Source organism: Silurus meridionalis, chromosome 6 (assembly GCF_014805685.1).
Source record: "Silurus meridionalis isolate SWU-2019-XX chromosome 6, ASM1480568v1, whole genome shotgun sequence".
Taxonomy (NCBI): domain Eukaryota; kingdom Metazoa; phylum Chordata; class Actinopteri; order Siluriformes; family Siluridae; genus Silurus; species Silurus meridionalis.
Window position 1 is genome coordinate 2427745 of NC_060889.1, and position 22349 is coordinate 2450093.

General features: G+C 39.8%; 1 protein-coding gene across 1 annotated transcript in view; it reads right to left on the reverse strand.

Annotated features, from left to right (window-relative positions):
• The window catches only part of clstn2a (calsyntenin 2a), a 72368-nt gene extending 50599 nt beyond the window's left edge, over nt 1-21769 (reverse strand). The window contains exon 1 of the mRNA XM_046852641.1: nt 21538-21769. Coding sequence (XP_046708597.1) covers nt 21538-21607 — 70 coding nt within the window. The 5' untranslated portion in view covers nt 21608-21769. The remainder of the gene's footprint in view (nt 1-21537) is intronic.
• Between the last annotated feature and the right edge of the window lie 580 nt (nt 21770-22349).

The window sequence follows — 22349 nt, forward strand, 5'->3', positions numbered from 1 at the left end:
GCGATGGTGAAAAGAAACCTGAGAACCCTGAGGAAATCCCAGCCAGGCACAGAGAGACCATCTCGCACTCATCGAAGACAGAAACTCAAGCTCAGGTTCAAACCACTCATCAGGTGCATATGCCATAACAAATTCTGTTACTGAGGACTGTTACTACTGTACATAACCTGTTGTCTTTTGTCTTTTTTTCTTATTAATGAGGCATTTGTATGGTGCTCCTAGCACAAGAGCAAACAACAGCGAAAAACATCCTCAGTAAGTCAAAGGAAAAAAGCTGCTAATGACCTTTGAAGTCTCATAACAGATGCTGCTACCAAAAAACATAGCCATGGTTTTAGTTACCACATGGTTGATACAGCATATACAGTAAAATACCTTTAGAAATTTGTACAATACATATCGGATACATTTAGGTGGCCTGTATACTGTACACAGGACATCTGTGTTAAAAAGCTATTTGTGTGGTCGCTCATTTTGTTAGATACTGTAGCTCCACTCTTAAATGGTTACATGGCATTTACTAGCGATGTGCATTTCCATAACTGAGGCTACCGACGTGATATGATACGATTGACCCCTATTACGATGCAGTGCGATCCGATTTGTTTCGACACAATGCAGTTCAATGCGATACGATGCAATGGAAAAATATGATGCTGTCCAATTCAACATGGCACAGATAGTTCCCTTTTATTTCATTAGTTCAGACAGACAGCAAATCATCAAGTCCATTCTGACTTCGAAAGGTCACGAACAGGTCTTTGGAGTACAGAAAACACAGTTCTTTTCCTCTTCTGTTTCCAAGAAGATACAGCTCTACCTCTGCCATGTTAATCTCTAGTCTATAGAATATAGATGTCAGGATATGCCTCGGTATCTGTTACATCATATTCAGTATACATTCATGTTCATGTAGCAGCGGTGATGTTAAAAGAACGTGCTTGGGAAACTGTTTTAGTGACGAGAAATCATTGTACATATGAAATATTGGTCACTTTCCGGTTTTTCAAAATGCAAATATGTGTAAAAAAAAAAAGATCATCGCGATTTGGGTTTGGCTTTGCTTAGTGCATTTGTTTCCCTCGGACCGTTATCACTGACGCACGCTAAACTCTGGAGCGCTCCGGACAGGAATCACAGAATACGATGCAGAAGGAAAAATTGAGGAACGAGGAGAAAAGAGCGAGGGGCGAGGAGAAGGTTTAGGCTAAAGAAAATGGAAGAATGTTTCCAAAGTTTGGGATAATTTCTAACCTAAAACATTAAATAAAACATCGTTTTTTTTATTTAATAATTAATACATGAGGAAAAATAACAATGATTTTCTTTAAACTAATAGTTTTCCATAACCTACTCTACGTGGCTGCTGCAGAGGGACTTTTTGAACGCAACTGTAAATGTATTTCGATGTAATATGGCTATTAAATGTACTAAATTCTTGGATGCAATTTCAGCAATTGTTCAGTACATTGTTCTTAAAAGAAAAAAACGAATTACTTTAATAACAGACCCGTCTAACTTTCTCTCTCTTATTTAGTATTGCTATTTAAAAAAGACGAAGTACCTCTTATCTGATTACTCGATTAATGGTAGCAGCAGCCTTAATCGTGATTCAATCGCCAACTTGTAACCAATGTCGTGTTCTGATTCGGGTGCCTTTATGATCAGTCTCTCTTATAATCTTATAATTAGGGCACCTTTAATGGTTAGTCTGTAGTTGAGGGTCTTTGTAGCAAGAAACGTTGCCCCTGCTGTAGTCTTTAACTTTCTAGGTACTAATAAAGATCCTGCACCTTTGTATGAAGAAGGTATTTCTGATTGTTATTTCTGGTGTGAAGTGTGAGGCGTGAGCTTTCGGTGCTCTTCAATGTTAAAATAAAAAGATTTGTGGAAAACTAACTTACACACATGACTTGATCCAATGTACTGGCACGATGGGGGGTAATATGGTGGGTAAGACTCTTTTTCTGTCCATTTAAGGGCAAGTAAAAATGAATCCATTCTGTCCAAAGTTACTTAAAAATATTTGGGAGAATAAGTCAGGGAGGGATGGAAGGGAACAGTGGTGATAATTATATATTGCAGCAACTCAACTCCCATTTGCATACCAATTTTAGCACAAATGGGCCACCATTCTGCCAAAACAAACTCCCCATGTGGGTTTGTGTGTTGAGAAAATGCACAGTTGATGTTTATATCCCTGCCTTGTTTTTGTGATTTGCAATTGTAAACCTATTTTTTTTTGTGGTCAATCAGCCACTTTCCCACTTCCCATCTATCTTGTGTGTATATATATATACATACTGGCATAAAACATTTGCTAATCCATGTGGAGCGAAAATCTAAATCTGTACCTCAGGCATTTCTGTTTGAACGAAGGAATGTTTTACAATAGACCCCGAGTCTTAAACTAGATCAGAGATTCAGGAGAAAGAATAACAGAGCAGGAGCTGTTCTACAACCTTCCCTTTACTTTTTCTCCTCCTTGTTCTCTCCATCTGCTTCTTTCTATCTTTCCTCTAGCTCAGCTTCTCTCTCTCTCTCTCTCTCTCTCTCTCTCTCTCTCTCTCTCTCTATCTTCTACCCCTCCCCTTTTTTCCTGCTAATATAGAATGGTCATGTTATAAAATAATAATAAAATGTAATAAAAAAAGGAAGACAATACTTGTGCTTGAATTAATGTTGCTGGGTAAACAAATTTAGTTCAGAGGTGGGGCTATGAACTGGCCCCACCTCTTTCAAAACACAATTATACACATAAAACACAGTGGTGCTGTCGATAAGGTCCAGAGTACAAGAGATGTGCTGTAGGGTAGCGCTAAAGAAATTCAGTGTGATCAAATGAGATTTCAATATGATAATGTACAGTGAAGTCACTCTATTCAGCCGGTGCATTTAGCATGAAATCATATTAGCCCGATAGCAGACACTAACCACATGAATAATAGCCCGAGCTTGTTGATACACAATCAAAACAAAATCACACTGGGAACACTGTGCATTGCTTTACAGCATTTCGTTTTTTATGTTAAAGCCTTATTCCAAAACGGGTTGATCTCATTATTTTCTACAAACAATACAATGACAATGTGAAAGAAGTTGTTTGAAATCTTCGCAAATTTATTATAAACTGAGCGATCAGGGGGAAGTGCCTTAGACAGGGAGTTGACCGAGGACCATTAGGTTCTCGGTCAACTCCCTGGGTCTCTCGGTCAACTCCCTTTTTTTCAGTAAAAAGCACAGGAAAGTTTGCCTGGAGTTTGCCAAAAGGCACCTGAAGGACTCTCAGATCATGCGAGACAAAGATCGAGCTCTTTGGCCTGAATGCCAAGCAACTTGTATGGAGGAAACCAGGTGCGGCTCATCACATGGCCAATACCACCCCCACAATGAAGCATGGTGGTGGCAGCACCATGCTATGGGGCAGGAACTGGGATACCAGTCAGGATCAAGGGAAGGATGAATGCATTCTACATACGGCACATACTGCTCCCCGTGCAACTTCCTATTGCCATATGCCATTTATTCTTGTTTGTATATGAGACTAAGTATGCAATGAATACTACGAGGGGCGTTCAAGTCAAACCAGGACCAGTATAAAAATGGATGCTAGTGTGCTGGTACTACACGCAGCAGTAAGTTTTTGGCAGGGCACATGTTGAATGCCATCCCGGAGACCGTTAATCAAGATGACCGACGTGTTTCTTGTGAACGAAGGCATAAAACTAACAGTAAAACGAGGCATTCGAACGGTGAAACATTTTAAAGATGGACGCACACCCGTCAGTGGTGGTTCAATGATGATGAAGTGAAGCAGACTGACTAATCTTTTCAGGCGTTAGTTAAACATTAGGAGGAGGGTATAAATGTAGCGAGTATGTCGAAAAACAAAGGTAATTTCCACAAAAGTCCTGGTTCCCTTTGAACGCCCCTTATATATCCTTATATAAGCTAGACTATGTGGACAAACGTTTTGTTGGACACCTGGTCATAAGGTTTAAGTGCCTTTTGACCATCCTATTTCACATTTAGTCCACATTTGCTGTTATAATAAACCCTACTTCCTTGCTCTTCTGGGAAAATTTTGGTTCCACTAGATTCTAAGGTGTGCTTGTAGTTATTTTCCACAAGGGTGTTGGTAAAGTCAGGTACTGGTGTGCAGCCAGTGTTCACATCCATTTCAAAGGTGTGCAATAGAGTTGAGGTCAGAGTTCTACAGCAGGAGATCTTCTACTCCAACCCATGTAAAGCAGATCTCCATGGAGCTGGCTTTGTGCACAGGGGCATTGTCATGCTGGAACAGGTTTGTTCTCAAAGTTCAAGTGAAGAGAAAATTGAATGCCACCCCATCCGAAGACATTGTCTCAACAGTCGGCTACAGAACCACATATGGCCAGAACAGTCAGGGGTCCCAATACTTTTTTTTTATCTTTTTAAAAATGTATTTCATTAAAGAATTTGGATTCCAAAATTCCTCCCAGTGTTTTTGGCACCCTTCTCCATCCTGTCAGACGAAATTGACTGATCATCATATGCTTTATGGTCTGGAATCCGTGTCGCACCTTTGGAAGAGCAGCAGAAGGGCTTGCAGATGGCCGGGACATGTGGCAAATATGACTTTCGAGACGCCACTTCGACGCCACAGAATCGCTAACGAGAGAACAAAACCTTCTCGGTTTCATCATCCGCTTCAGCTGCCTTCTCATCTTTGTCTTCCTTTTTCATACCTCCAGACTTTTTTTTTTTAATCTTTCTCACACTGGAGTAGTGTATGAGCTCGGCTGGACGGCTTTTCCACCGATTCCCTCAGATCATTTGTCTGTCATAAGCTGGCAAGGAACTTAAAAGAAAAGTAGGAAACCATATTTGCACATTTTTGCTTGGTGTGGTGGCAGATGTGTGAGAGCTTAGTAACACCGCTCCTTAACACGTTGTCTTTTTGTTTTGTTGCATAACCGTATTCTGAAATTGGATTTTTGAAAGCAGGTGGAACACATTTACTACCTGCTAGTCCATCTGTTAACACTCCAGCATCCTGCACCTTTATTACACTTCCTTTGCCACCACTTGCGTTATTGTGGAGTGGTTGTTTGAAAGCCTCATTCAGATTATTCAGATACCTGGAATGCAGGTTAAAAGGCCAAGGTTGCATTTTCCTCTCGAGCAGAAGTTTTCGTAACACAAGTACTTTTTCTTTTGCTTTACTGTAAAAATGTAACCATCTTGAGTAATGCTGAAATAATTGTGGATATTAAAAGAAAAAAAAAGAAAAAGTCGAAGCCATCTCCGGAATAGGACAGATCGAGAGTGGCAGTAATATGATAAAAAAAAAAAAAGAATTAAATAAAAAGAGGCTGATGGAGGTAAAATTTCATTAACATTAATAAAGGATGCTTGTGACTGGATGGCTGAAACCTGAGGCTGGCAGATGATTCTTCTTTAACGTGGCCTTATGATGTAGCCAAGCTCTTTGCTTAGTGTGTGTGTGTGTGTGTGTGTGTGTGTGTGTATGGGGGTGTTTGTTAATCACTTGCTAATAATAAAATCGAATTTAATATATCATCTGGAGTCACAGTGTTCTCTTGATTACTCACTGTATTTGCATATTCCATGATATTGAACACAATATAATTATTCGTTTTTATATATAGCGCTTTTAATAATATTGTCACAAGGGGACTTTAAAAAACAACTCGGTTCTGAGCTGTAAGTGATTGGAGAACTCCTGTGTAAATCATCACCACACTAAGCTGGGGTGTAGACTATATATATAAACGTGTTTGAACCTGACTAAAAGATCCATATGTGCTTTTAAACATCTGTAAAACATTCCAATTTCCACATTTAGTCCCCATTTGCTCTCTTCTTTACTTCCATCTATCCTTGCTGTGTGTATTCCTTCCCCATGCTTTTATCTTTTCTTCCAGCCATGGTAGTGTTTCTTTCTCTTATCATGCTATTTTTTTCATCCATCCATCCATTTATCCATCTACTCTACATTGTTTACTTTGTCAGTTCCTTTCTTCTGACAAATGTGTTTGGACACTTGACCATAAGATGTTTTAAACATTCCATTTCCACATTTAGTCTCCATTTGCTGTTGATATAACTGCCAGTCTTCTTTTCATCCATCCATCCATCCATCCATCCATCCATCCATCCATCCATCCATCCATCCATCCATCCTACCTTCTTTGCCTTGTTCGTTTCTTCCTATTTCAATGTTTCCTTTTTCCCCATGCTATTCTTTTTTCTTTTGTCATGCTATTCTTTTTTCGATCCATCAATCAATCTATCTGTCCATCATACATTCTTTGTTTGTTTTCCATACTTTTGACAGATGTTTGGACACCTGACCATAAGATCTGTTCTTGTTTTAACAGCCCATTCCACATTTAGCCCCATTTATCATAACTGCCAATCTACTTTCCATCCATCCATCCATCCATCCATCCATCCATCCATCCATCCATCCATCCATCCATCCATCTATTCGTCTTTTAATCTTTCCCTTCTTCCCACACCATGCTATTTTTTTCCCTTCCATCCTTCCTTATTACCATGCTATTCTTTCTTCTTCCTATCATGCTATTATTCTTATCCATCCATCCCAAATTCCTTTCTTCCTGTTTGTTCCTTTTTTGATCTGTCAAAAATGTTTGTGGACACCTGACCAAAAGATTTGCATGTGCTTTCTAAACATTCCTTTTCGACATAGAGTCCCCAATTGATGCCATAATAACCTCCACTCTTCTTGGAAGATTTTTCATTAGATTTTAGAGTGTCCTTGAGGAGATTTGTGGTCATTCAGCCACAAGGGTGTCAGTAAAGCCCGGTCCTGATGTAGGTGAGGTGAGAAGAGCTGGGGTGCTGCCAGTATTCCAACTCCTCCCCAAAGGTGTTTAATAGAGCTGTATAGCAGGAAATCTTCCAATCTAACCCATGTAGACCATATCTTCATCGAGCTCAAAACTGAAAAAATGGAAGCCTACACAGGGTGCATTGCTGTTTATTGATGCTGAACAAGCAAATTTTCCGTCCACAGAACTTCCTGGTCATGTTCATTAAACAAAACCTGGGTCAAGTTCCTGTTTTTTTTGGCCACATTTTGATTCCTGCTATATTTCTACTTGTTTAGTGGTTTTTGGGTCATGTTTTCGGGTTTGCTGACCGTGGTACTGCACCGCTAAGTTTTACCATGTTACAATATCCTTTGGTTCCTCAGGGTTCACTTCGAAGTTGAGAGTCATCTACATTATTGACTGTTTGCTCAGAAATCCTCGGGTCTATTTTCTGCATGTGGGGTACAAGAAGCTTGCGTTACGAAGCGGATTCAGAGACTTGACGTGTTCCTCCCAAAAGAACCCTGCAAATCCAATAGCCTACAATGAACTCTGAAATAAATTCCCTTTTTGGAAATAAATGCAAGTCCTTCCTGCCTTTAATCTTACTTTCCTCCATCCTTACTTCCTGGATGTTATTCTTTCTTTCTCCTGTCATACTATTGTTTTTTCATTTATCCATCCATCCATCCATCTGCTGTGTTCATTCCTTCTCTTCAATCTGGATGTTATTTTTTCTCCCCCCACCATGCTATTATTTTTCCTTACTTTCATCCTTCATTCCTGCCTTGCTGTCCTTTCATTCCTCTCATCTTTCTTCAATCTCCCATGGTATTTTCCTTCCTTTCTTCCTTCTTTTCTTACTTCCATCCATGCTTCATCTATCCATCTATGGTATTCTTTCTTCCTTCCATCCTTCCTGCCATGCTTTTCTTTCTTTCTTTCTTTCTTTCTTTCTTTCTTTCTTTCTTTCTTTCTTTCTTTCTTTCTTTCTTTCTTTCTTTCAATTGTTTTTCCCTCCTACTATAGTATTTTTTCCATTTATTCAGCATTAATTCTTTCTTTCTTCCTTCCATCCCTTCTTCATCTATCCATCCATGGTATTCTTCCTTCCTTCCTTCCTTCCTTCCTTCCTTCCTTCCTTCCTTCCTTTCTTCCTTCCATCCTTCCTGCCATGCTTTCCATTCTTTCTTTCTTTCTTTCTTTCTTTCTTTCTTTCTTTCTTTCTTTCTTTCTTTCTTTCTTTCAATTGTTTTTTTCCCTCCTACTATAGTATTTTTTCCATTTATTCAGCATTAATTCTTTCTTTCTTCCTTCCATCCCTTCTTCATCTATCCATCCATGGTATTCTTCCTTCCTTCCTTCCTTCCTTCCTTCCTTCCTTCCTTCCTTCCTTTCTTCCTTCCATCCTTCCTGCCATGCTTTCCATTCTTTCTTTCTTTCTTTCTTCCTTCCTTTATTCCTTCTTTTCAATCGTTCCGCTAATATTTTTCCTTTCTACCTTCCTCCCATGACTTCCTTTTTTCCCTCCTACTATAGTATTCTGTTTTCCATTTATTCAGCATTCCTTCTTTTCAATCCTTCTATTCTTCCTTCATCTATCCGTTCATGGTATCCATTCTTCCTGCTAAGCTTTTATATCACTTGCCATATTGTTCCATCCATCATTCCTACTATGCTAGTCTTTCATCTTCCTACCATGATATTATTTTTTCCATCCTTCATTCCTTCTTTTCTTCCTTCCTTCTATGCTCCCTGCCATGCTATACTTTCTTTTTATCCATCCATCCTTCACCATTCTTTCTTTCTTTATTCCTTCCTTCCTTTTTTTTTCACTGCTTCCTTCATTCCTTTGCATCACATTTATAGAGTTCCATCTTTAAGAGAATACATGATTAAATATCAATGAGTATCAATAAAAAAAGAGAGACGCAACCCCACGCACGGATCGATTCGGCAGAAATGAACACCGCATATATAAACCCACCTCTCAAACTTTTTAAGCCCTCATTCTCTTTAAAATATAAATGGAGCTTAAGAAGCAACAAATGATAGCAGTACAGCACACTAATCCAACCAGCCCTTATCTTTCCCCCCAGCCACCCCAAGCGACCTTGATAACGACCTTAACATACCGATAAACATTTCTGCTCCATGCATATACACAGTCTAAATAGTTTCTAATGTACATACGCACATAGTCTCTTACGTGGAAAGGTTCAGCCGTGTCGTTTTTAATTAATGCTCAAATCTGATTTAAATGCACATCCAAGCTCCGAAGTGCAGAAGCATGGCTCGGAGTGATGGAACCCACCCTACGATCTGCTGAGCTGAGGGGAACTTAATGGACTTTAAAAAAAGTAGACGTCGATGCCAATCCCAGAGTTTAGAACCCTGGAAGTAAAGTGCGTAATGGCAGGGTTTCGTGACAACCTGAGCAACCTTGCTAGAGATAAAGAGTGAGCGAAATGATACATGTGTCAAAAAACAAAAACGGATCATTATAGAGAAAGACATAAAAACTGAGGAGAGAACAAGCTATGATTGCCTTTTGTTTGGGGGAAAATATGTATACATATATACAGAAGTATCGGGTCACCTGATCATAAGTAGGACTTGATTTTTGTAGTTCATCCCAAAGGTGTTTAGGATGGAGCTCTAAAGCAGACCACTCAAGATCTTCCTCTTCAAAGCATGTAAACCAGATCTTCAAGGAGCTCTCTTTGTGCACAGGGGCATCGCCATATGGAACAGGTTTGGGTTTCCAAGTTCAAGTGAATGAAAATTTTGTTAGAGCGCCATCTACAGACATCCTGTACAATTGAATGCCTCCAGATTTGTGGTAACAGATTGGAAAATAGCACATATAGCAGGAAAGATTGGGTGACCCAATACTTTTGGCAATATAGTGTATGTTGGTTTATATACACAAACCAATACACAAAAATTGCTTGATTTTTCCCTAAATGACTAAAAAACAAACAAATAGATAAATAGATAGATAAATAACAAATGTTATAAATGCCAACCAAAAAATAACATTTAAACCTGCACACTCCTTCCATAAATGCCAAATAAATACATCTATGTATTTAACAGATACACTTCATCCTTATTTGTTTAATAATGAAATCAAAGTAAATAATACACTAAATACACCATAAATGCCAAGCAAACGAATAAATACATTTGTATCGTACGCTCCTTCCATAAATGTCAAATAAATAATCAATCGAATGCATAAATAAATACATTTATTTAACATTTGCACTCTATTCTTATTTGTTCAACCAACAAACAAATACATTTATTTATAACACCTACGCTTTATTTTTATTTGTGAAATAAATGAGTTACAAATTGTAACCTAAATATTAAATAAATAAATAAATAAATAAATAAATAAATAAATTAATTAATTAATTAATAGATTTAACATGCACTTCTACTCTGAATGTTAAATAAATAAATAAATAAATAAATAAATACCCAACTGTACAAACATAAATGAATGAATGACTGAATAAACAGACTCAGAAGCATTGCTATATATTACTTGCATGGGTCTATGGAGCAATAAATCAGTATTAACCCACAACAAGACAGAAACTAATGGCTCGGTAAGGTCAGGTGGCAAAACTCTGAGCGTTACTTCGCGACATACGAAGGAAAGACTTTGGATATGTGTGTAAACGAATCCAACAGAAGGGTGGAGATATGAACAAAATGGCTAAATCAATAACGCAACACAAAAACCATGAAGCGCTCGGTAGCACCGCTGCGTTATATGAGGACTTGACGTAGGGGGCAGTAGTTTCCGGGTGTCGGCTGACAATGAGTCTCCAGCAGACAGTGGTCATCTCCGTGTCTGCTTTGCGTTCGTTAAAGTAGGTTATGTTCAATATAATAAAAATCCCAAGGTATTTAAAACTCTTTGAAATTTGTATGTCGAGGAGGTGTATGGAACACGGTAGGGTAATTAAGTCTGACAGTAATGGCCTGGATAGCAGCGTTTATTCATGGAAAAAAGTAGAAAATAGAGGAACCGAAGGGGTGGAACGGAGACTGTCTGCTGTAGACTTGTATATTTAATGATCACACAGTGACTCAGCTGATCAGAATATCGTAATGGCTGTCATCGGATGCTGGCCCAGCCAAGCTTAAGTCCGAAATCAATATTCTATCTGAGATGGGATTGCTTTTTGGAACTTTGATCCAAGGATATCCTGTCTAATGATATCCTATACACTTATTAATCCCCAAACACCTATATGCGAGGGGCGGTACCTCTGCCTAAATGTATGTCTGTGGAAAAGTTTCTTGATTGGACCTGATTTGGAAAGACGTACACCTCTCTAAAGAAAGCCTTAAGGCTGGCGATGCATATCAGCGCAAAAATCAAGCCAGGAGGTCAAAGGAACTGCGTGCTGAGCTCAGAGACAGGATTGTTGCAAGCCAAAGATCTGGGGAAGGGCTACAAAAAAATGCTGCTATGCTAAAGTGCACTTCCCAGTGCAGTGACCTCAATAATTCTCAAATTAGGGGAGCAATCAGGGGAAATAAAGCCTTAGTAAGAGAAGCGACCAAGAACCCGATGGTCACGTTTACTGAGTTCTGGAGATCCTATGTGGAGATGGAACAAAGTCTTAGAAGGACAACCATCACTGCAGCTGTCTACCGATCTGGGCTTTATGGCAGATTGGCTAGAGGGAACCTTCTCCTCAGTGCAAGACCCACTTCTAGTTTACTTACACAGTCCTTCATGTGCTTGATGGTATTCTCCAAGCGGGCTTCCATGGGCTTTGCACTAAGGAGAAGCTTCCCTCCAGCCACTCTGCCTTAAAGCCCAGATCAGTGGAGGGCTGCTTTGACGGTTATAAAAGCTTAATTTTTTTTTGGTTTTACCTTCACTTAACACTCCTACAACAATGTGTGCATGTGGTAATGGGATTAGATCATTGAAACACTTTAACATTAGGGTATGAATTTTTTTTTTCTTTTTGACAACTGCTGAACTGTACAGTGTCTGAGACTGATTTGCATTTTGTCACAATCCGGTGTGAAAAGAACATAAGGAGCTTCTTTTAACATACAATTATCAGAAGTGACACATTTTTAATTGCAACTAGCAGGCTGATAAAAAAAAAAAAATCCTACTTTTTTTTTTTTTGACACAGTTTCCAGGATATCTGGCGGCTTTATACTTCACATTGCTTCATATTTTTTTACCAACTTCACCGATTTGGTGTCAACTTCAGGCTTATGATATGGAAAGGTGGCCATTGGAATGGTAGAAAGCATGAAAAACATGTGGATATGCGCTCTATGGACAAACGTATTGGGATCCTCAACCGTATAGAACACCTTTGGGATGAATTATGGTGGAACAACTTCCTAGAAGAGTGGAAGCTAATAAAACAGCAAATTGGGTTTTTCTGCAGCAATAGCAAGCATATGTTACATAAGAAACATAAAAATACGCATATATTTGCCCAGACAAAGACCTTGTTTGGTGTTCAAGTTCAAACCTACTTTTTCTCAAATATGGCTGCTTCATGTCAAGACCTTTCCCAGAGGTTGTGTCAGAAAATGTAGCTTTTATTGGAAATTTATGTTGATTTTTAATAGTATGGGCTCAACCTTTACTGCTGGCTGGTGGTGGTTGTGTGGTGATATGGGGAATGTCTTCTTAGCACACACTTACAGGAAATATTCTAAAATTGACTAAATATATCATAATCAGTTTAATTGGCAAAGTGTGTTGACTCACAGGAGGAATTTGGTTTTAGCTGTTGGTGACTGAAAAGTACACACATAAATAACATTAAACATTTAGCTTATAGACAAGACAATACAGACTATATGAGACTATACAGAGAAACAAGAACACAATATACAAAGTATATAAAGGATCAATAAAGTATATAAAGTGTGGGGGGTGCATGGTAGTGCGTCTTTATTATATCTTTTAATAGCCATTTTGATGCCCCTGACTGAAATTGTTGTACTTCCTGGGCCTTTCCAGTCACCAGGTCTGAATCCAGTAACACACTTTTGGGTTTCTGATTTCCAACTCAGACAAGGTCTACCATAAAAAAACAACAAACAAACAAACGGGGCACATAAATAATTTTGGGATCCTCAGCCCTATCTCTGCCAGAACACTGTGTACACACTGAGTCATAAATCTTCCTCCACGTTTTTTAGACAAGCCAACTGAACTGACACAAACGACCCGGCTGCTCAGTCGGCGACGTTCGGACAACCGAACAAAAGCAAAAAAAACCCTTTGCTGATTATCTTTTTTTTTACACCCAATGTTCATGGTAGAGTGGCTACATCTTAGTGGAAACACCAGAGACTCCTTGCATACATGTTAAATGTTTTTTCCCTAACAGGAAAAAAAAAACGTTACCCATATCGAACCCATATGTTTTTGCCTCATTAGATTAGATTAGATTAGATTCCATTATCCAATTAGAGCCATCTCTATTTCCATTTCAGGATCGCTGTGGCGGAAAAGATTTCAGCCGTCAATGTGGAACGTATCAGCAGGGAATAGTACGTTTTTGCATTTTATCATCTTGATCTATTTTGCCTCTCTAAGGGTCTCCATGAGGGACCCGAAGAGAAATGGTGAAGAAACAGCAGGACATGGAAAAATAAATAAATAATCAAATCACCTCGCAACAAATAAGACATTTCGTCCTCTGGTAATAGAATTGCTCCGAGATGTTATTGCGTTAGCATTAGTGGCTGGAGGAAGAGTGTGTGTTAGTGTTAGAGAGGGTGGAGGATGGGGGAAGAGGGGTTTGGGAGCAAAAAAACAACATTTTATATATATATATATATATATATATATATATATATATATATATATATATATATATATATATATAAATTGCATCAGTAAAAAACAATACATATAGATATTATTATCAGTAAATGATCAAGAGTTTGTGACTAATATTTTATATGTAGATCGATTTTTCCTCGCAAAACCGAGGCCTGTTCTGAGAGTCACATAGGATACAGATTTACATGGCAGAGGTAGAGCTGTGTCTTCCTGGAGACACAACAGGAAAAGAACGTCTGGTTTTATTAAATCTTATTTTTCCTACGTCAAACTGTTACCTCAAAGTTTAGATGCGATAACATTAGTAGCATTAGGTGGCCCTAAACCTGTTCCAGCATTACCTTCATGATGAAGAGTGAAGATCTTGAGTGTTCTGCTATAGAGCTCTGCTATAGAGCTCTGGGGTCTGGGGTGCAGTGGGTGTTCCAATTCATCCCAAAGATGTTCAGTAGGGTCCCTCAACCCTACTGAACATCTTTGGGATGAATTGGAACACTGCCTGCACCCCAGACCCCCCTAACCTTACCTTCATCAGTACATGACTTTACTAACACCTTTGTGGTTGAATGAACATGAATCTTTACAAAACACACTCCAAAACCTTGTGGAACATCTTTTCCTTAGATTTTAAGTCATTAAAACAGCAAATGGGGACTAAATGTGGTACGGGATGCCCTTAGAACACATGCGGATCAACCGCTGACTCACTGTCTCTTTAACACGAACAGATGACACATTCGCGGAAGGAGAGGAGAGCAAAAGATCTAGAGTAGAGCATCCTTACTTAGAGTGGAGCGTTCACCTGGGAGCCTCCTGGCGCAGGTGTTCAGACCAGGATATCAGCTCTAAACATGAGTAATGAGCACTCAAGGGGGATCGTGTGCAGGTAAACACGTACTCGCACACACTTTCGCACATATGCACACGCACATACACACGTACTCTACAGTGCAGCCCTGAAGCCTGCTTAGGAACCTGTATGGAAAAGTTTACAAAAATAAAAAATAAATATGGCTGATAATCTCAATGCAGATCGAGGTGGAGAAGGTTTCAGCTGCATAGCAAGCTTCACCTGTTGTTGCAGACTGGGACTGGAAAAAGACTGGCAATGAGGCACATAGTCCCAGTCCAATTATGCAGGTGAAGAGAAGACAACGTGATAATGACAGAAGTACCCAGATTTAGATTCACACTTATCTTCATCATCATGTGCAGGTGACTGTTTTGAAAATATGCCAGGTGGGTTTGACAGGGGCTGGAATTTTATTTTTATTTTTTTTTGCTTTACGTTTTAATTTACAGGTGTACACACTGGCGAGTGAAGGCTTTCTGAACTGAAGTGTGTACACCTGTAAATTTGTTCAGGTTATTTCACGGCTCCATTGCTTTTTAAGGATGCTTTTTGAATACGCTAGGCTAAGTATCCTAGGCTTTGTAAGCAGACCTAAGAAGACTGGTTGTAATAAACCACAGGTGAAAATTATTACACATTGCCTGGCAGTTCACCCAAGTTCCCATAACTTCATGGTGTGACTGATCAACTTTATTCCCCATAATTACTGCAGGTCTGCACATCTCCCTGATTCTTAAAAAAATTGGTACCAGCAAACCATCCTCTCATCTTCCAGAATTTTGTTTTAACAATCTTGTTAAAAGCTCCACTGCAATCTCTCCTAAACATCTGTCATCTGTTCCAACCGACTTTCCACTCATCGCTGCTCTCAGTTCCTCCTTATTAATCCTGTCACCATCTCCACGCCATCCAACCTTCTCTATCTTTTTCCTTATTCATCAGCTTCTCAAAATAATCCCTCTATCTTCTCAACACATTTCCATGTCCATCCTTTATTGCTCTAACTTAAAGCACATCATTCCCAGCTCGGTCCCTCTGCCTGGCCAATCGGCACAAATCCTTTTCTCCTTCCTCAGTATCCAACTTCACATACAGCTACTCATATGCATTTTCCATTTCTACTTTATCTCTTTCAGGTTGCATCTCCTGCATAAAACATAGTCCACCTGTGTGCACCTTCCTCCATGCTTATACGTTATCCTATGCTTCTCCTTCTTCTTAAAATAAGTATTCACCACTGCCATTTTCATCCTCTTAGCAAAATCTACCACCATGTACCCTTCCACATTCCTCTTTTTAAGGCCATACCTACCCATCAACTCCTCATCACCTCTGTTCCCTTCACCTACATGCCCCTTAAAGTCTACCCCAATCACCAGTCATTATATGCTAGGTTCACTTTCCACCACTTCATCTAACTCACTCCAGAATTCTTCCTTCTCCTCCATCTCACAACCCACTGGTGTAGCATATGCACTGATGACATTTATCATCATCCCTTCAACTTCCAGCTTCACATTCATCACTCTATCAGAAACTCTCTTCACCTCTACTACACACTTACTGTACTCTTACTTCAGGATCACACCTACACCATTTCTCTCTTTATCCACATCATGATAGAACAGTTTAAACCCACCTCCAGTGTTCCTGGCCTTACTGCCTTATCACTTGGTTTTATGAACACAGACCATGCCTACTTTTCTCCATATCAACTACCTCTCTCCCTTTACCAGTCATAGTACCAACATTTAAAGTGCCAACCCAAACCTCCACTCTCCCCCACTTCATTTCTTTCTCTGTAGATATCATAACATCATAACCATATCAACCTTCTACCAATTCAACACTGGAAAATGATTCATGCTCCCACATGCTGCCACATTACCTTCCACATTAACCATTAACTACACCAGTGCTTGACATCAACCCTTGACCACATCCCCACTGCCACATCAACACTTGGTAACATTATTCCTTTACCACACCCCTGCTGCAACAACAGTCCTTGACTATAATCACTCCACCACACTCTGCTGCCACAACAAACCTTTACATCATTAACTCTCAACCACACCCTTTCTACTAAAAAAATCTTTGACATCAAACTTTGAGCACACCCCCACTGCCACAACAACCCCTGCCCACACACCTGCTGCCAGAACAACCTTTGCAACCTTTGACATCAACCCTTGAAAACACCTCTGCTGCCACAACAACCCTTGATAATATCAACCCTTCACCACACATATGCTTTCACATCAACTCGTGATACCAACCCTCAACCGCACCTCTGCTGCCACATCAACTCTTGCCAATATTAACCCTCACCAACATCAACCCCAATCCACACCCCTGCTGCCAAAACAAACCCTGACATCAACTCTCAACCCTTCTGCTCCCAGAACAATTCTTGACATCAACATTTAACCACACAGCTGCTGACACAACGACCTTTGACACCAACCCTGCTAACACAACAACTTTTAACATCAACCGTAAAACACACCCCTGCTGACACAACAACCCTCAACAGCATTAAACCTCAACTACATCCCTGCTGCCACAACAACCCTTGATATCAACCCTTTACCACATCCCTGCTTTCACATCAACTCTTGACATCAACCCTCAATTGCACCTCTGCTGCCACATCAACCCTTGCCAATATCAAACCTTACCAATCTTGCACCCCTGCTGCCACAACAAACCCTGACATCAACTCTTGACCAAACTTCTGCTGCCAGAACAATCCACTCTTTCCATCAATCCTTGACCACTTCCCTGCAGCCACAACACTTGACAACATCAGTCCTCCACCACACCCCTGCTTCCAATATTAACCCTTTACCAAATACTTGCTGCCACAACAACCCTTGACATCAACCCTCAACAACACCCCTGCTGCCAGATCAAATTTTCAGAATACTACACTAGTAACCTGGTATGATCTGAAAAAAATGAAAATCTTCTCTGGTTAAAGTAGGTTCCAATTTACTAGTGAGGTATCTTCTTGCTATTGGATTCTTCATTCTGAGAAAACATGAAACACCATATAAAAGGTGGATTTTATGATTTTTTTTTAAATTTATAACACAAAACGAGCATGCCACATTGAAAAACAAAACACTCAAATTCTGAACAGTGTGAAGTGTGTGAAGTGTTTGCCATTTAGAACCTACTTAAGCATTGAGAAAACACACTGAAAAGAAATTATTGCTTTGTCCTTACATGACCATGTTCCCTCAATCAGTGCATTTCACAGGGGGCATAGCTATAATTCTGTGAAAGCAAAGAAACTTCTGGAATTCCTAGGCTCAGTTTTTATTGGGGGCAGGACGTCCTGACAGCAGGATGTTGGAGTTCAAACGTCTTTCCAGTAACACCCCTGTGTCGTGGTACAATATGGACTAAACATAGCAGGATTACGATTTGCTACCCCTGAGCCCCAGTGTTGTGGCTTACTTAACAACAGCTACAGATCAAACTTCAAGGCAAGCGTGCTTAAAAAAAAGGAGAACTCCTGCAGGGATTTGTGAAACAGGTTAATGGAAACCTTTTAGATACAAAAAGAATGAGTGAGGGAAAGAGAGAACCTAGATATATGTGTTTTTTAGCCAGCACACACTCACTTTGCCAAAGGTCACACTGAATAATGCAGACTTCGAAACGCAGTGAATAACGCAGACTTCATCAAAAACACTGCAACCTGATTTGAACCGTTTGGTTCATCTGAACATTTTAGATCTCGTAGCTCTGAATTCAAGCAAATCACCCCCACACAGACACATTTTCTCTCTTACACAAGCGATGCTCGAAAGCCATTTTTCTGTGAACTGACATGTGAACTGAAGGTCAGAGGAGCGCATAATGAAATGTTTTTTTGTGCCTCAGGATTGCTGAGAGCCAACCCAAATAGCAAGGCAAAGCAGAAGTTTGCAGATAAGATCTACTCATGAGAACTTGCGGTACGGTATAGGTATAAGAATTCTGTGAAATGAGCACAATGCATCTTATAGCGGAGGGAATCCCTTAACAATGGCGCCTTTCCGACAACACAGAGACCACACACTAAATTTGGATCTTTAAATCTTGTGGTCAAGTGAGAAATTTTGAGCAAAATTAAACTGATCCATTTTCAGTAGCTAACCTGCAGTAGCTCTGTATAGGAAACAATTAATTCACATTCTGAATCTTCAGAAAATTAAAAAAAAAACTCTTTGAGACAAATTGTTCATTGTGAAGGACCCATTTCCCACACACATATGCACTAAAAGCAGGCAAAAGGTCTTATAGTCTTATATTTTGTTTGCCTGCTGATGGACTAGCCGGAAATGTGGTAGCTAATGTAATATATACAAGGCAGCTAATGTAATATGTACGTGGAAGGCAAAGAACCGTTGCTCACACTTACCATGATGCATTGACAAGGTAAATGTGCATTACCTTTATTAGTCTTTGGCAATACCAATATCGAAGCTGTTGGTGTTAACTACTAATGCCCTTTCACATTTTACTGTTTTCTTTTTTTTTCGGCAAAATCACCATATTTCCATCACCACAGAAATCCTCCATTGAGCTGAGTAAGGATATAACGATAACAATATCTGCCTCGTTTTGTATGCTACTGTATGTCGCTAAATTGACTGTAACTGCCTGGGTTTGACCTTTTGAACTCCATCCAGCCAATCAGAATCGACTATTCAGACAGACCATTTTGAACAACAAGCTACTGAGCTGTTTTAAGTGCGTTCATAGAGAATAAACTATCTTAAATTTTCAAACAAACAAATCAGCAAGATGTTTGACCAAGGTTTCAGCTTTAAAACGTGTAATTTTTTCCTACATGTACATAGTAATTGGTGCAACTGCAGGATAACTGCTTTGCTCTAAAGTACAATTAGACCATTAGTGTTGAACTCACCACCAAATGAAAGATAAGTCCTTATCTTTTCCATATACAACATCTGTTTATAAAATATAGGGAAGCTAATGAATGTCCATGAGTGTCACCAGGTTTCAGGTGATTTTCTTTTTCGTTGGTAGACCTCCTTGTCCTCCCGTTACCTACAAATGAAATACCAAGAGCCTAGACACTAAATCTGCTTGTCTCTGGGTTACTCATATATCCACCTTTGGAATGCCTCCGTGTTCATGAGGGTTAATGAAAGTGGAGCTGAGTACGCAGAGTTATTCCTGCATAGACTGTAAACTGGACACGAGCTGACCTGTGGGAGAAGCTGGGCCAGAAATGATGACCAAGCTGTCTAACCTCTTTGCATTTTCTTTGCACTTGTGTCCTACGCCTTCCTGTCTTCTCCTGTCTTTTATCTCAAGACTGCAGAATGGTTCAGGATGCTGGATAACTAAAAATTAAAATCCTTAAGGTGGAGGGGAATGGGATGTGTTTGTTTTGTGGGGGCTTTTAAAGGGGCGCCAATGGGCTAACCAATCAGATTCAAACATTTGCCAACATTGTGGTGTAATACGTGTTCAATTAAATTAACATCTGCAAGACACATTTGATGGATATGGAAAAAATTACAGCAATCCAACCCCAGTATGCACTTGCTCCCATAACAACTCCCCATGCACTGGAGAATTGCGAGACACCTTTGTCTTCGGATCCGAGAACAAAAGCTTGAATTATGCAGCTTGGCGAGACAAGACAACTGGATTTATCCGCTTTTTCGGAGAAAGGTCCACCGTAAATCTCGCCCTCTTTTACACTCGCACCTCTTTCTTCCCTTTCGTATATTGCTCTTGTTCCTCGCAAGTCTCTTCTGTCTGATTTCTTTTACTCTTTATAGATTTCAGGGATGCATGGTTCTTCCTGGACACAAGGTTTCTTTTGGGCTCATAAATCTTTTTTTAGCAAATTGTAGCATAATTAAAAGTTTGCTAACATTGGGGGTCAAGGAAAATACTAAACAAGGACACCCAAAAGGTAAACCATTCCTCCAAAAAAAAGTATAGTTCTCATTATTGTATTGCGGTGAAATTAGCTACTGGGCTACATTTCTGCGTCTAATATCCATGCATTATTTTTGGATGATCTCTTTTGTATCTACAGCAGTTGCACTGGCATTGAAATTCACCTGAACGGCAGGTATTAAATACGGAAATCCACCAATTTGCACCAGTTGAGGAAAATTTTCTAGCGAGACTGTACTCTTGCTCTGTGGTAACAGTGTTTTTTTCTGATCGGAAGGTCGTGAGTTCAGATCCCAGCTCCACTATGTTGCCAATGCTGGGCCCCTGAGTGTTGCCCTTGACCCTCAAATTGTAGTTCAACCTGCATTAATGCGTCTGCCAAACGCCGTAAATGTAATCCAATTAGTTTACTGACAGAACGCCTTCTTGGACACTATATTACTGAGAAATGTTCAATGTAAATTCATGTTCACTATATTCCTGGTGTATCTTTGAAATTTTAGAGGACAAAATGTGTACAAGGAGTGCACCAAGGATCAATCCAACCTTCCAATCTTGAATAGGATGCCAGTCCATCAGACAATTAAATTCAGCAATGTTTCAGCTGGGAAGAGAAAACCAGGAGAAATCTAATAAAAAGCAAAACGGAGGATAAGAAATCATGTGAAACCTGCAGGGTCGATGCTGGGGCTCCTCTGGCTCTTATACAACCCACCCAAATGCACCCAAAGCCAAACAGTCCAATTAACCTGGCTAAAACTTTCAATACTTTTTTTTCAGAGGTGGATCACGTCGCATACGCTACAAAAGAGGAAGCAAATTAAGCACCAAGCTCCGATGTCTATTAGTGTTAGGCTTATAATCAAAAATACAACACTTCATGTTTGAAAAAGGAAGGATCGTCAAGGTATAACAAAGTTCAGGTCAGCTCTCACACCCCTGATCGAGCAAGCAAGCAAGGTACAATTAGAAATGAAGCTCAACACTGGACCGGTCCCATATCCAGCAGCTGTTTTAATGCATGCTTTTGCTGTCATAGAGAGTTTTCCTACCTTTAAATGCGAGGATGCAGCTCTGGCTGAAAAGCCCCAAAAGCACCAGCGCTATCACGGCCATCTTCATGACGATGAGAGCCAAAATTCACACTTCTCTTCCATGCTCGGTGTTGCTCACTCTCTCTCTCGCTCTCTCTTTCTTCGTGTGTGTGTGCAGAGGCGAGTCCCTCCTTTCGAACAGCGCATGCAAAAACGCACACGGTAGGATGGAGTCTGAGCAAAGTCCCTGCTCACATGAGAAAAACACAACCAGTACTGCCTCCTCAGTCACGTGTGTCTCAGATTTATTTATTTATTTATCTATTTACCCATGTATTGATTTATTTTTAACCAAGCTTTATTGCCATATATATATATATATATATATATATAGCTCCTGCACGGATAAAACACCTTGTAGCCAATTAAAATGATCAAATGTATTCATGCGTACAGCATTTAATATTGTCCTCAACTGAAAATATACAATATATGGCCAAAAGTTTGCCAAAACCTGACTATAAAATATAGTATGTGCTTGTTTTTTTAACAGCCCATTCCACATATAGTTCCCATTTACTGTTTTGAGAACCTCCATTCTTCTGGAAAGATGTTGCACCAGAGTTTGGTGTGTGCTTGTGGAGAACTGTGCTCAAGGGTGTTGTAAATTCCGACGTAGGTGAGGCGAAGAGGCCTGGGGTGCAGTCGTTGTTTCAATTCGTCGCAAAGGTGTTCAATAGGGTTGAGGTCAGTGCTCTGTAACGGGCCACTTAATATCTTCTAGCACGCATAGAAACTATATATTCATGGAGCTGGCTTTGTGCACAGGA